Consider the following 14,783-nt stretch of genomic DNA (forward strand, 5'->3'; position numbering starts at 1 on the left):
CAAAAATATTGTCCTCTACATCATTGAGGTAAGTAGCGTAGCCGTGGAAAATGCTACTGAATACTCTTGAGTCTTTGCTTATGTTATGGCGATTTTGCTGATATTTGAAACTACCGTACTTTTTCGCCTATACGCCGTATTTTGTTGCTAAAAAAAATGACGATTGAATCGTGGGTACGGCTTATATGCGCACAAATTAGACTTGACATGCACCAAACATCATAATGCAAGACAATGCAGATGATGCGGTCATTTATTTCTAAATAGAGAAAAGATAAACAGATAAAACGCTTAACAAAATTTATTTTGACGTCTATGAATGAAATTCAAGAAAAAAATGAACCATATCTTGTTTAAAACGTGACTATACGAGAGAATTTGTCAAATTCAACTATTTTAAGGCAATTTTAAGGGTACGGCTTATACGCGGAGGTGGCTAACATGCGAGAAAATACGGGATATTGTAAATTTATATGTTAATAGAATTTGAATAATTGTTCTATTTAAAAACACACTTTAAACAGGGCTTTGTTTTAATCTTGTTTATTCTATTTTGCAACTACTGTAGTGAAATGATGCATTCCCGCTGATTAGTCTTGGATGGGTTCAAACAAACTAAATCAAACCCCAACATTGACCATTTCAGTAACAGAAGGGGGATTTCACTCTTTAAAAAAATGTTTTTGATGTGAATTATTGCTGGGGTAATAATGTCTCATGGATGTGTATATTACTGTAAAGTCAGCCTGAAAAAAATCTAGAAACAACCTTGGTTTTGAACGATATCCCCGTTACTTGACGTCAGAGCGTTTTTTGGGCGCAAAACCCAAGCTGGCCTTACCGTAAACCCGATAGACTGAAGTTGTTTCCACAAGCCGACGACATATGTAAACGTTGCGTGTTTGCGCTGCCGCTGACGGCCTTCGCGCGCAGCCAGTTTCAACACAGCTGGCGGCAAAACAAACCAGGGAGAAATGGCAATCATCCTCCAAGACGCACATCCGATACAGCTCATCGCATTAACGGCATTTAGTAAATCTTTCATTTCAACTCCGCCGGGGCACGACAGGGAAAAAATACCTGGAAGATTTAGGATAGATGGCCGAGACCACCGTGAAGATGGCGTTGTTCGGATGGTACCGAAGACGGATGGGAATTTGGTGCATGGCTTGTGACACACAGCAGACCTCACACTGATTACAAGTTCAAAGTTGCCAGCGAGGGAGGAGATAAGTTAAGCGCCGCTTATCGCTCACGGTGCCGTAATGTTTTGATCTGCACCCCCGTGACAAGCGGGGAGCCTTAAAGTTAACCCCTGGCCGGATGGTAACCAGCCTATTACGGCGAGATAAGTAGCTTCTCTTCTTTGAATTTTTTGGCCAATAACAACCATTGCAAGTTGGTATTTACTGAATGGATGTCGCTAAATGGGTTGTTTTTTCGTTTGAACTATGGATGACCTTTCACCTACTCATTCAAAAACTATGCAAGGTTTTCCCATACATTTTGAGTAAATAATGTTTAACAGGACGTAACCCACGGGTGTTAAAGGGGCGGCCCGCGGGCTAAATCTGGCCAGCCGCATGATTTTGTGCGGCCCGAGAAAGTCAATGATCCGTACCGACTTTCTGTTTTATGATCATATTCAAATGAATTTGATAGGCGGATAAGGAATATTTCATGTTTCTTTTTTTAAATCAATAATTGCAGGTGGGGCGAGTGGTTAGCACGTCGGCCTCAGAGTGGGAGACCTGGGTTCAAATCCAGATGGAAGTTGAGAATAATTTACTTTTTTTTCATCCTTTTTTGTGGCTAACAACATCCTTATGTTAGCTTCGGGATACAAAATCAAAGTTTGAGCTATTATTTTCACGCTATTTTTTTGTTATGACTTGCAACAATGATAGATTGGATAACTTTATTCATCCCGTGTTACAGTCGCAAAGGCCGCAGAACAACAAAGCAAAAGCACAAAATACAAAGCAAATCAAAGTAAATGGGATCATTAAGAATCACCAAATCAAATCATTAAGACAGAAAAGCAGCAAAAACACAAAACGAGCAAGAGTGGCATAATTTGGAAACTGATTTCCAATCAGTCCCGTTTCCATTCCAACTCATGGCGCTGGTTGCACATGTTTTAGCTAATGTCCTTCCTCCCTGCCCACTCATCCCAAATGATAGTTCCCCACTAAAAAGCAGGCTCTACACGTATTGAGTCACCTTCAAGTGAAGAAAGCCCCACCAAAGGAAACCATAGCAACAGGATTCAAAGAGCCATCCCCGCAGACCACTCATGTTTGATTGACACTCGGCCACGGCGCCACTGATGGACAAACGGCTTTCACGAGGCCATTACACGAAAGCACTCTGACCGGGTCGCGCCTTCCAAAACACCGACGCTGCCGCGGCATATTTCTCCGCTACTTCTTCACGTCCTCAATGGCGCCCCTGTGCGTGAATTCCATTAGCGATTCCTCGATAGTGAGCTGGAGGGTCTCGGGGCCCGCATTGTAAGGGACAAACGTCAACCCCTTCCAGACCCTTCTCCGGAGCTTTGCAATCAATGATTTTTCATCCGCTGATGAATATGCAAAGAGGGCTGTTTTTCAGCATGTGCGCTGGGGGGGTGGGCAGACACACCCCTCCGCCGAGTGGCCTTCATTGACGAGAAGAAAAGGGCGAAGAAGAGAAATCCTGGCGGGTACTTCCCCTTAATGAGCAGATCAATGCATCTGTCCCTCAAGAGAGGGAGACGGGAGGGAGACGGAGGGAGACGGACTTACCGGGGACCCCCTCGGACCGGGCCAAGACGCTCACACAAGGAGCAGTTAGCGCTGGCTGTGAATGGAAGTCTTTTTTTTAACTGGCTACAACAATAAACAGGCCCCGGCCTGGCATTGAGCACGGCCGTAATTAATTCAGCAGTTTGACCTGCCTGCTAGCTTCTCCTCATTAGCATTGCTTGAGGAAAGCTGCCTCCTGGCTCTTTGGAAAGGGGGGTCTAGGGGTCTCCGTGTAGACGGCACCTCCAGATATACGGCGGTTCACTGGGTTGTTGACAGCACCAGGAAAATCCAACTTTATACTTGTACAATTGAAAATATGAAGCGGAAGAGCTGGACCCAACAGTCTAATAAGTCCTCCATCTTGTTTTGGTATTTTTAATATCAATTGTTCCCAGAGAATTTAGGGCCATTGAGCATTTATTTCACCTTTGCAATTTTATGGTTAGGTTTGCATTCATCTTCTCTTAAAGTTCAGTTTGCAGGAAATCCGAGTTGAAACTGACCGCTCTCGTTTTCTGGATCATATCCCTAATAATGAACCATAACTAAACTATTCAATGGAGGTAAACGGAGACCCCCAAAACTACCCGCATATTTTGATTCTCCATCATCCCACATTAGCGTGAAAGCAGGGCCCCAATATACAATAGCAACAAGCTCATGGTAGAGTGCACCTAATAGCGAGGAGGCTCCAGTCTGGGTAGGATGGGCGTGGTAGCGGGGGGCGGGGGGGACACGGCACCCACATACACATAAAACCGGTCCTAGTCTTCCCTTGCACGACTTTGAGACTTGGATTGAGGGCTAGGTCACATGTATGCTAATTGAAATTTGAAAAGAACTGGCCGGTGGCAGATTGGGGAGACGTTGAATTAGTTCCAATTTGTGGCAGCTCATGCCTTCACAATGAAGTCCAATCAAGCGAGGGGGCGCCACCCCAATGTTCCTCAGGTGCTAACCACCACTGCGTCTGGAACGGCATTTGTCGAGCGTTTCAAAAGATGAGGACTCCGTGTCTTCTAGAAAGCACCGTAAAAATGGATAACTTTTAATCATAACTGGATTACTTTCCAGAAGCACAAATGTGTAGAAATGGCCGCCACAAAAACGCGCCACGCATTGTCCTGAAAGTGCCAAGTGTACGTATAGCAACCCCGTATTTAGCTGTTCATTGATTTGAAAGCCGTAAAAGTTGATTCATTCCACATTGGCTACCACTGAGGGTTAAACTTTGGTCCAAACCAAATGAGGTTGGAAATAGATTGTTCAAGTGCCAGATCATTCAGCATTGGCGCTCTTAAAGTAACATCGTACATCGGCATCATGTCACTCTGCTAGTACAGCATGTCATCGCGCCGCCGCCCAGTCCTGTTTCTAACACCCTGATCAACATCATCCGTCACCCCCATGTCAAGTCAGTCTGCTCATAAACGGGAAACGCTGGGCTTGGTGTTGAGGTCATCTTGAGAAGTTTAGAGTTGGCTTTGGCTTTTTCTCTTGACCTTCTCTACCTTTTCCTCAGTTAGACGAATGGCCGTTCATTTTAAGGATGAATTGTTGAGGAAGCAATTCGCTTCTGCTTTTACTCCTGGAACATGACTGGAGTATTTTTAAAGTTGTTCCTTTTTCCTAACCTTGTTAACAAAAACAACTCTGGGCTGACATATGCCTTCATTTCTATTTCTAGGCTGACATAGTTTTCCATTTCTATTTCTAAGTTGATTGCTCTGAAGTTCCTTAACTGAAGTTGCGGCTCAATTCAAAGTTTGGGATGACATTTTTCAAAACTGCTGATATAATTTATGAAGGGTTTTATAATGGTAAAGTATCTTATTTTAATCGATTTCCATGAAGAAACGTTTACACGCTCATTCATGATCAGATTAAAAGGTGTATTAACAATTAACGCTAAACAAATAGAAATAGAAGTCAATATTTTGACCACAATTCTTGATTTTTCTGTCCCTCATACAGGTTTGACCTCTTTTGATACATTTGTGATTTGCTTTTTCACTCATTTCCCATGTCATTTTTGTTCTCTTTTTCTCACAGATCTGGTTTGCGTTTGTCAATGGCTTCTCGGGTCAGATTCTGTTTGAGCGCTGGTGCATCGGCTTGTACAACGTGGTGAGTGTTGATAAAAGCTTTACAGTGCACAAAGCTTAACGCTGCCAAAAGAGCTGCGCTGGGAGGCGGTCCTTCATGGCGGGATTGTGTCACTAACATCCTGAAAAAGCTCCAGTGTATTAATGACCTTTTGTCAAAGCTCAACCTTCCCCTGCTGCCCAAACTATGCGCTGAATGTGAAAGAACAACAGTTTGCCTTGCCCCAGGAAGTGTTGTTAGCCGGCGTAGCTACGCTTGCATGATATTAAAGAGCAAAGCAAGGGGAGTCCCACAGGGCTCTGTAGCGGGGCCACTCCTAATGATGTCATTTTTCATATCTGTCATGATTTTGCTCAAGTAAAAAGGTCCATCTGCACACATTGGCTCGCCCAATGGGTGCTTACGGAGCCCTTAATTTGGCGAGGAAACCGCCACCTCAGTGGCACTGGTGGGCAAAGCTCAAATTCCTGTGGTTCTGTGGGAGTCTGTCAGAGGCACTGGTCTGAATCCGCCCCTCCATAAAGCGCTTCCCTAAAATAAGAAAAGTGCTCGTTGGAGCGTGTCGTGCGGGCCGGCGCCCTGGCGGACTCCCACTCCTGATAGGCCTAATGTTAAGCCGCGCCAAGTGACCCGCTCGAGCCACTGCGTTCGAAAAATATCTCAACAAATCATTTCGCTTTCAAGCTGACTGGAACACCTGATTGTTTCAGAGATGGTTTTCAGATGGGAAGCATTCAAAATAAGGAAATCAGAGGTTTTACACTCGTCTGACTTATTCTCGGTCATTTAAAAGGCAGAAAAAAAGTGAATTTAGCTGAACAGGAATTTACTTTAAGCTGCAAAAATGCAAAAATAGCCAAAGGGATGATTGTGTGTTGTTGTCATTCTTCCCTAAAAACACAATGTATACGGACTCAAAAATGTTGTTTCTAACCAACATTTTTGTACTACAATACTTTGTTTATGATTTTCCCGAACAACCACTGGATTTTTCTCAATTTGGAATTAATCTGTCTTTAAATATTTAAAAAAAATAAGCACATGCATTACATTCCATGAAGTCAGTTTGTAAAAATAACATAAAAAAAAAAATACTGCGTTTAAAATGACAATTATAATAGCTAAAATGTTTCTTTTGGGAAGTACGGCGTCCAATCGTTTTGTGTCAGTCCCAGTTTCGATCGTACGTTTTCTGACTCCACGTTTTTTAATTTTTCTTGTCCAGATCTTCACGGCCCTGCCTCCTCTCACTCTTGGAATATTTGAGCGTTCCTGTCGGAAAGAAAACATGCTCAAGTACCCCGAGCTCTACAAAAGCTCCCAGAATGCAATGGGATTCAATACCAAGGTAAAGCACACTTGCAGCACTTGCTAAGACAGCAATAAAGACATTTACTCCTTTGGGCACAGTGGCCTCCTGTAGGCTCCTCACAGGCGTGGTGACCTGTTTAGTGTGGCGTGGAGGTGGAATAAAAGAGCCATTGGCCACGGGGGTCGCGCAAAGCCCGGGTCGGACGGGTGGCCGTCCAGAAAAAAAACAGGGGAAATGTAAAGGGTATCTTATTGGGATGTCATTTTATTATTATTATTATTATCTCTTGCCCTACTAGTTAACTGTAGTATCTTCTACGTTAACGCTTACTATGTCAATGGCATTTCTTTTTAAGCTAAATCTTCCCCCGTCATTTTTACTGGCGCATGCAACACTTTTTTTAGCATTTTTTTTCCCCAGCGGAGGCAAAAATAAGTTTCTAGTTTGTGTATATATACCGTATTTTCTCGCATTTATTCTGTATTTGTTACTAAAATGAATGATGACTGAATCAAGGGTACGGCTTATATGCGCATAAATTAGACTAGACATGCACGAAACTGATAGGTAACAAAGATGAAACGCCATAACGCAAGACAATGCGGCAGATATAGTCATTTATTTCAAGATAGAGAAAAGATAAACTGATAAAACGCTCCACAAAATGTATTTTGATGTCTATGAATGAAATTCAAGAAAAAAAAAAAACATCACACAAAATGTGAAAAAAAGATTTTCCCTTCAAAGTAACATTTGTCCTCTCTTATACGAGACAAATCGTAAAATGCAACAATTTTAAGGCCATTTTAAGGGTCCGGCTTCTACGTGGAGGCGGTCAATAAAATACGGTAAGTCGTTTGTGTTAAAGTGAGAGGCGGAAATGACCCCGGGTGGCAAAATATAAAAGTGTCACCTTTTAACAACATATTCCTTCCACTTAAAGTTGCACACATAAACCTCTCCTTATGTGGCTACGCTGTTGGCCCCTCCCATCCCAGATCGCCGCTCAATATTTCATTCCATTTTAATGACCCAACGCCATTATTTTTACGTGTGTTTTTGCGTTGGCCACAAAGACGAAATCTGCAGCGCGGATCACGCTGTGACGAGCAATTATGAGAGTTTATTGATTTTATTAGCCTTTATCCTTTGGGAGGGGGGCTTGTGGGCACTCCCACTTGGTTGTGTGCTGGATGGAAGAAGCCAAGCTGTGATGGTAATTGGCATAAATGTACTTGCATAATGAATGATAATTTAGGCAGCATCTGACCAACAAGAGGGCGGGGAAGGGGGGTTTGGGGGGGGTTTGCTTTTAGTGTATTGGCTTTTGTGGACACAATGAAAGGGTGAGGTAATCCTGGGTGGGGTGGAAGGGCGGAGGAGGATGTTTTGAGGGTGTGTGTGGGCGCAATTGGACTTTTTTAAGACGGGCTAAGAAAGGTGAGGAGGTCGACGTGAAGAAGCAATGCCCCCCGGCTCCAATTCATCAGCGATCTGTCCATTGAAAATGCTGAAAATCCCCTTTTTCTCCGTTAACTACTTGTCTTGCATGAAGTTCAACGGACAGATTTGCTGAATTGGCCAAAAAGCATGTTTGTTTTTTTGAAGAAAAAAGAAAGAAAATCTACCTGATGAACAGGCCAGGACAGAATCATTTATTTTTGAAGTCTTGGTGTTAATATCATTGTAACAACAACACAGAGTGGAGGTTTTTGGTTGTTTTTTTGTGGCAGAATAGATTTCACGGCAATTTCATGCTACATCGCCCATTAGTGTTTAACTTGGCTCCGGCTGCGTGGAATGTGTATTTGAAGCTGGACGTGAAAAGACCAATCCCAAGTCTGCTTACACCTTCAACACGCCTACTCATGACAACTGTCTGCACGTATGTGTTCAGCCAATCAACTCTGCTTACTCAAGGCTTACCCCAGTCACCCATTTGCCACCTAAACGTCATCAAATGAACCATTTAGGCGTCAAAAACCATATTCAATAACCTAGAATACTTCACTCAATTGGCTTGAATGCAAAGCAAACCCTTTATTTCCCAAAAATAAGCTCTATGTGCTAGCCTTTGCAATCCTTTATACCAGGGTTAGGCAAACTTTTCGGCCCGGGGGCCACATTGACTTTAAAAATTTGACAGGCGGGCTGGGTCAGCACAAGATACGATACATATAAAAACTGCATCCGTTAACAGTACATATGAAACAAACAGAAAAAAAAGGACTAAAGGAAATGACACAAGCTGTCAATTTTTCCGGCAGAATTGCTCATGCAGGTCATCCAATGATTTCCTGTATTTTCACCACACACAAAAAAAAATTGGACAACGTCGGCGGGCCGGATTAAAAGTCCTAACGGGCCGTATATGGCCCGCGGGCCGTAGATTGCCCATGTCTGCTTTATACCAACGTCTGTTCCAAAAAGGTTAGATTTAATATATTAGTTCTGAATATAAAGACCTGATCCTTTGCAGACGACATTTTTCCTAAAACCAGTTTTATTCTATACGTGAGCTCCACTGGCAATCCCCCACCCGGTCACACCCACGGAGGATATACAAGGTGTCTGTCAGCGGGGTGGCCATTGAGGGCCCGGGCCCCGACAAAACCGCCACTTAGCCTAGCGCCGGGCTAGCACAAAAGGCTGAGGTCAAAGGTGGCTTGGTAGGCAGGATCTCCCTTCACTCTTTTGTATCCAAGTCTCTCTCACTTTTCGCTTTTGTTGGAATTTTCAACCATCTCCCCTCCCTCTTTCTCTTTTTTTTCTTTCTTTTTTGTTGTTGCAGGTCTTCTGGGCTCATTGTCTAAACGGCCTCTTCCATTCCGTCATCCTCTTCTGGTTCCCTCTCAAAGCCTTCCAGCACGGTGAGCGGCTCCCGGAGATTCACGACGAGAAGCGAGCGCAGTCAGCGTGGCATACTTTGTCTTAATTAGGGCTTACTGCATGCGTCCACCGGTCAATTGCAAACATGTGTGTCTTGTCCTCCACTCGCAACGGGACACGCACTCTATAACACGTTAGTACCACTTCTTCATTCCCAGGCTTTAAGGGGATTATCCCATCGTCAAATACGGGGGAACGTCTAACGTGGAAAAGCCCCAACCGTGGTACCAATGAGGAGTTCAAACCCAGTTTTTTTTTCGTTAGGTTCTTTGTTTTAGCAAAACGTGCCTCAAAAAGGGAACAAAAGCCAGAAAATTTTGGCAGACGCTAACGTCAATAACATTATAGATAATGACTTTTGTGTAAACATTACCAGAGAAGCAGGCCAACAGTAGCTATTTCTTCGCGATACTTACCCGGCACGCCGTTGGCTAAGGGAGGGTAGCGTACCTCTTGGATTGTGAAATTGCATCGTCCCAAAGTTATATTTATTCTTTTGCATTATGCGGCTGCTTCTGAAATGTTTCATTTTCTGCACAGATACGGTGTTTGGCAATGGAAGAACTCCCGACTATCTCCTCTTAGGGAACATGGTTTACACAGTAAGTACAACGCCAACTCGATTTCATGTGGGCGAGACCAATTTATATACAATATTAATTATTATTATTTTAAATTGGATTAAAAGAACTGGATCAAAAGCCCTAAATATTCACTTTTTATATATCTAAAAGAATGTTTATTTGAGCTTTTTTTCTTAGTAAGGGAAAACGCCTTATAATCATTTCAAAAGGAAACAAAATATTTTTTAATGATGTTCAATCATAAAGTGAAAAGCTGAAAATATTTTTAAATATTTATTTTCCGATTTTACAAAAGGCTTTTTGTACGAAAAACACAAAAAGAAAACAACTTGGATAAAAAAATTCAATTACTGATTTAAAAGGGTAAAATCAGGAAATATAATATACATCTATAATCTTCATTTGAATTTGATCCTAAAACAGAAAGTCGGCACTCGTAATTTACTTTCTCGGGCTGCATAAAATGATGCGGCGGGCCAGATTTTGACCCCGAGCCGCCACTTTGACACCTGCAAAGTACATCATGGACACTCCAATATGTCTACAAGTACATTTGTTTATTCATGTTGCTGTCATTTGTGTTCCCGCAGTTTGTGGTGATCACAGTTTGCCTTAAAGCGGGCCTGGAAACTTCATCCTGGACTATGGTGAGAGGAACATGCTCTCCTATTTACCATTCCTACCCACAATGATTAGTTTTTTGGCTAAAGTTAAGAAATTGGCGACGTGACCGTTATCGTGAGAGAAAGTGAGGAGGACTTCTTGGGATTGTGCATGGATAGGGTTTAAGTCAGGGTTGTTCAAAATAGTTCAAAGTTTTGTTGTTTGCCATTCTTAGATTTGGTTTTTAACCCTGTAAGACAAGGGTGTCAGACTCGGGTTGGTTCGCGGGCCGCTTTAACGTCAACGCCATTTCACGTGGTCCGGATCATTTTAGTTATAATATTTAGATTTTTTTTATTTTTATAAATGGATTAAAATAACTGGATTAAAAGCCCTGAATATTCAGTTTTTTTAATAGATCTAAAACAATGTTTCTTTGAGCTTTTTTGTATATATTTTTAGATTTTACAAAATGATTTTTGAACTAAAAACAGAAAAAAATGATTAAAAAATGACAATTATTGATTTAAAAGGGGGAAAATCAGGAAATTTAACATAAATCTATACTCTTCATTTGAATTTGATCCTAAAACAGAAAGTCGGCACTCATGATTTACTTTCCCGAGCCACACAAAATGATGCGGCGGGCCAGATTTGGCCCCCGGGCCGCCACTTTGACACATGTGCTGTAAGAGAATAGTCACGGATGGGAATTAAGCCCATTGCGTCATAACTTTTTGTCTCTTATACGGTGACATTTTTTGAATAACACCATTCACTTATTTTCTGTGTTTGATACAATATTAATATAACATTAAGGTGACTTCCTGACTCTCTTCCCTTGTGTTTTCAGTTCAGTCACATCGCCATCTGGGGCAGCATTTGCCTGTGGGTGGTGTTCTTCGTCATCTACTCGTCCCTGTGGCCCCTCATCCCGCTGGCCCCCGACATGTCGGGCGAGGTAAGCACGCCCGCTCGCACGCACCTGCGTTACATCACGAGCGACTGCACGCAACGGACGCTCGCGAGCGCACCTTGCTAAGGAGAACCAGAGGCTGCGGCCGGGCCTGTCAGACCTCCGGCTTGTGTTGCATAATGAGCCTCCCTCGGCGCTGAGTATCCGCAGGTGACTTTGAGACAACGAGGCGAGTTGCTAGCAAAACAAATCGAAGAGAGGCGAGCGATTCGGGTCGCGTGCTTGCGTCGCAGGAAGCAGATGACTATGAAATTGTTTGCTTTTTTTATCCTTTTTTTGGGACGTTTTCTTTCTGCAGCTTTCGCGTCTTCGGTCTCTGGACAACATCGACAGGTGACGTTTCCCAGTATATTCTTAGTTCCCGTCAAGAGCAAGTACCGGAATTCTGGCAGAAAGTTAGTTATTTCTTTTCCGTGTACCGTTTTGGCATCAACGTGTTTAGTTTTTTTTCTTTTTTCATTCACTCTTTTGCCATGAATGGTAAAAAACGGAGAGAAATATGGCATGGTTTTTTTTCCGTCGCAGATAAAAACATCTCTTTTTGTACTATATCGAGCAACGCAGCCGATTTTGACTGAACTGGAATTTGCAAAAAAAATCCTGTCGATTCCATATACAATACAGCTGCATTTTTTTTTTTAATTTTTATTGCGCTTTTCTACTTGGTAATAATAGCAAGAAGAGCGGAACCCGGCTTAATGTACGTATCATCCGTTCATTGGCATTCATCCATGTGTGCGAGATTAGAAGAACGGTCGCTATTTGAGGAATTATCACTATCAAAATGGCCGGAGATAATCATAATGCATAAACACGCTCTTACAAATTCCTTTCTGACAATGTCAATAAAAATGGAGTATTACACACACACACACACACACACACACAGACCCTTGCATTGTAGGTGTACCTAATAACGAGTCCGCCGAGAGTATTTACAATTTTGGAACCCTCTAACTCTGGCAGTCTTGATTGTGTGTGACACAATAGCTGCACAAAAGCTGGCCGTGTGCGTTTTTGTGTGTGTGTGTTGACTCCATAGTATCCCTTTCTCTCCGCTTTCATCCGTGCCCCACAGCACTCCGATGCTCAGGCTAACGTTGTTTTGCGACGAGCTGGTAACCTTACACACCCGATGGACCCCTCCTCCCTTCGACCGCAAATGGAGGTTGGCGGTGCCTCATCAAACAAGCGCACATCTTTCTGTCCTTGCGTGAAACCCGAGAATGCATCACAGAGTTGACGCACGAACACAATCTTTCGCAAATCGCATCAGTCCCATTTTTTTTTTGCCTTTTAACTTCTCTTCAATGACTACTTGTTGCGTCAGCATGAACCCCCCCCTCACCCCTCTCCTCTTTGTCTACCCGCAACTTTGCCGCAAAGAGCCCCGCGGGCAACCAGAAGGCGCTTTGCCTCTTTTTTCATCCACCGTGGGGTGTCATGGTAACGCATTCATCAATGTCAGGCGTAATATTTTTGCTCTTGACGGGACAGGTGCAGAAGCCATCCATCACGTTCCCACATTAGGTCACCATGCCCCCCCACTGCAGCAAAATTGCTGTTATACGGATTATATGACATGCTAGAAAATGCTGAATTCAATTCATTTCATAGCGCATGAATTGAATTTGTTCAAATTCAGATCAATTTGATAGAAATGCCTTTCCATTTGTCATCCTCAAGAAAGATTTGCTCAAATTCTTCAGTTGTTTTAAGCAAGTCGTTATTCAGAGTATTATTAACTTATTAGAATTGAATTGAATGCTTTATTGTCATTATACGACTATAATGAGCTTTAAAGCTTAACCACAAAGTGCACAAATAACAACAAAAAAACAGACATACATAATTGATAAATAAGTAGTCAACATAAGTGGTCAATGTTACAGTTTTAAACTAAATGCCAGTACATTTTATTCTACTGGGGCTAAAGACTGCTCAACATTCATTTCATTTTGTTTTAAAAATATGGAATTAGCAGCCTCTGACATTAAAAGTTTTGCTTTATTTGGTCATTTTCAGCAATTGTAACCAATCCTGTTTGGTTTTGAAAGTGGAAAGCCGTGGGGAACATGTTGAATTTTGGTGATTATTACTCTTTTTTTAGAGTACCATTTCAATTATGAGACATTTTGAAAATTGGCCATTAACAGGCAAAAAAGCACCTTTTCTGCATTCTTTTCTTTTGCCGGTCTACTGATACATTTTTCTTTTTATACGTATTGGTGTTTATGACGTGACTTGAAATTTCTCTGTGTGATGTTCGTCATCTTCATCTTTATGACCTATCTTCTTCTTTAGTGGCGACGTGTTTTAACGCGCGATTTGAGTGACATCTCGCTTTTGTCCAAACACTGCGCTACGTTACACTTTCAAGTCTTGAAGTATTTTATTTTTTTGGGGGGGTTGGATGTCTTTGTCGGTTCAAGAGAGGGTGGAGAAATCCAGCAAGAAAATGCCTTTTGAAGCCTCATTGGCAGTTTTGGTGTTGTTTTAGAGACGGAGTCGTGTTGACGGCCTTCTCACTGATGTGTTGAAAAACAAGTGGGAGGTTTATTTTCACTTTTTTTTTCATGTCGCAGTTCATTTTACGATGCATCAGCCATTCGACTCTGCTTAAAGTTTAAGAAAAGAAAAAGTAAGGCTAAAATGCCACACCTGCATATTCGAATGTGATTTTTAAGAAGCGCTATTCTAGAGACAAAATGACATGCTGACATGATCTTTTTCTACTTAAGTTTAAGTACTACTTTTCCTTTCCATTCTGCCAACGGCACTTAAACTCCTTTTATTATGAGTTCAATTTAAATGAAAAAGTATTAAAAAAATATTTTTTAAAGTGCTTTACAGTAATCCCTCGCCATTTCACGGTTCAACTTTTGCGGCTTCACGAAATTGCAGATTTTTTTTCTGGGGATTTTTTTTCATTTACATTTTTTATTATTATTTTTAAGTCCATAAAGTCCCCAAAGATATAAGATAGTGACTTGTCCCCTTTTACACTGCAATTGACTGCCTGAATCTTAATTTTCCGGACTATTCTTCGCCAGATTTATGCCACGAACACTGTGGGAACATCTCAGGCAACCCAATTTCTTTCGACAATCCTCGCCATTGGCCAGCAGATAGTTTATTAGTTTGTCGAGAAAGTAAACGCCCCCTCGGGCTCCCCCCCAAGGACCGTCTCGTTCCCGGGGGTCACCCGTGGTGGGAGGCATCCGTCGGACGTGTTGATGGTAATCGCATACAAAAACCTGAAAACAAACATTTGGGGTTGCCATGTTTGCCTCCTGTGGAGGTTGTGGCATGTGGAAAGGAAAAGGCACATTATTGATATTTTTTCCCTCTTTGGACAATTTAAATGCCATCATTAAGCCGTGACAAAAACTGAAAATAATTAAAGCAACTTACAAGAAAAACATAGGCCAAAAAAGCTGACAAACTCTGCCCAGTTGGGCGTAATTTTGCCGTCTAATTTGGCCGAGACGCACAGAAAAGCTCCATTCATCTGGATACGCCAC

At 42.2% G+C, this 14,783-nt stretch overlaps 1 protein-coding gene across 6 annotated transcripts in view; it reads left to right on the forward strand.

Annotated features, from left to right (window-relative positions):
* The window catches only part of atp8a1 (ATPase phospholipid transporting 8A1), a 69,903-nt gene that overhangs the window by 49,082 nt on the left and 6,038 nt on the right, over positions 1-14,783 (forward strand). For all 6 annotated transcript variants that reach the window (XR_013303158.1, XM_077609035.1, XM_077609037.1 and 3 more), the window contains 7 exons: positions 1-28; positions 4,842-4,916; positions 6,121-6,243; positions 8,999-9,077; positions 9,637-9,698; positions 10,271-10,327; positions 11,137-11,244. The exon at positions 1-28 is cut by the window's left edge and continues 83 nt beyond it. Coding sequence is in view for 5 of the 6 variants with exons in the window: in XM_077609035.1 (XP_077465161.1) it covers positions 1-28; positions 4,842-4,916; positions 6,121-6,243; positions 8,999-9,077; positions 9,637-9,698; positions 10,271-10,327; positions 11,137-11,244 (532 nt within the window). In the remaining variant the exon portion in view is untranslated. The remainder of the gene's footprint in view (positions 29-4,841; positions 4,917-6,120; positions 6,244-8,998; positions 9,078-9,636; positions 9,699-10,270; positions 10,328-11,136; positions 11,245-14,783) is intronic.

This window comes from Stigmatopora argus, chromosome 9, assembly GCF_051989625.1.
Source record: "Stigmatopora argus isolate UIUO_Sarg chromosome 9, RoL_Sarg_1.0, whole genome shotgun sequence".
Classification (NCBI taxonomy): Eukaryota; Metazoa; Chordata; class Actinopteri; order Syngnathiformes; family Syngnathidae; genus Stigmatopora; species Stigmatopora argus.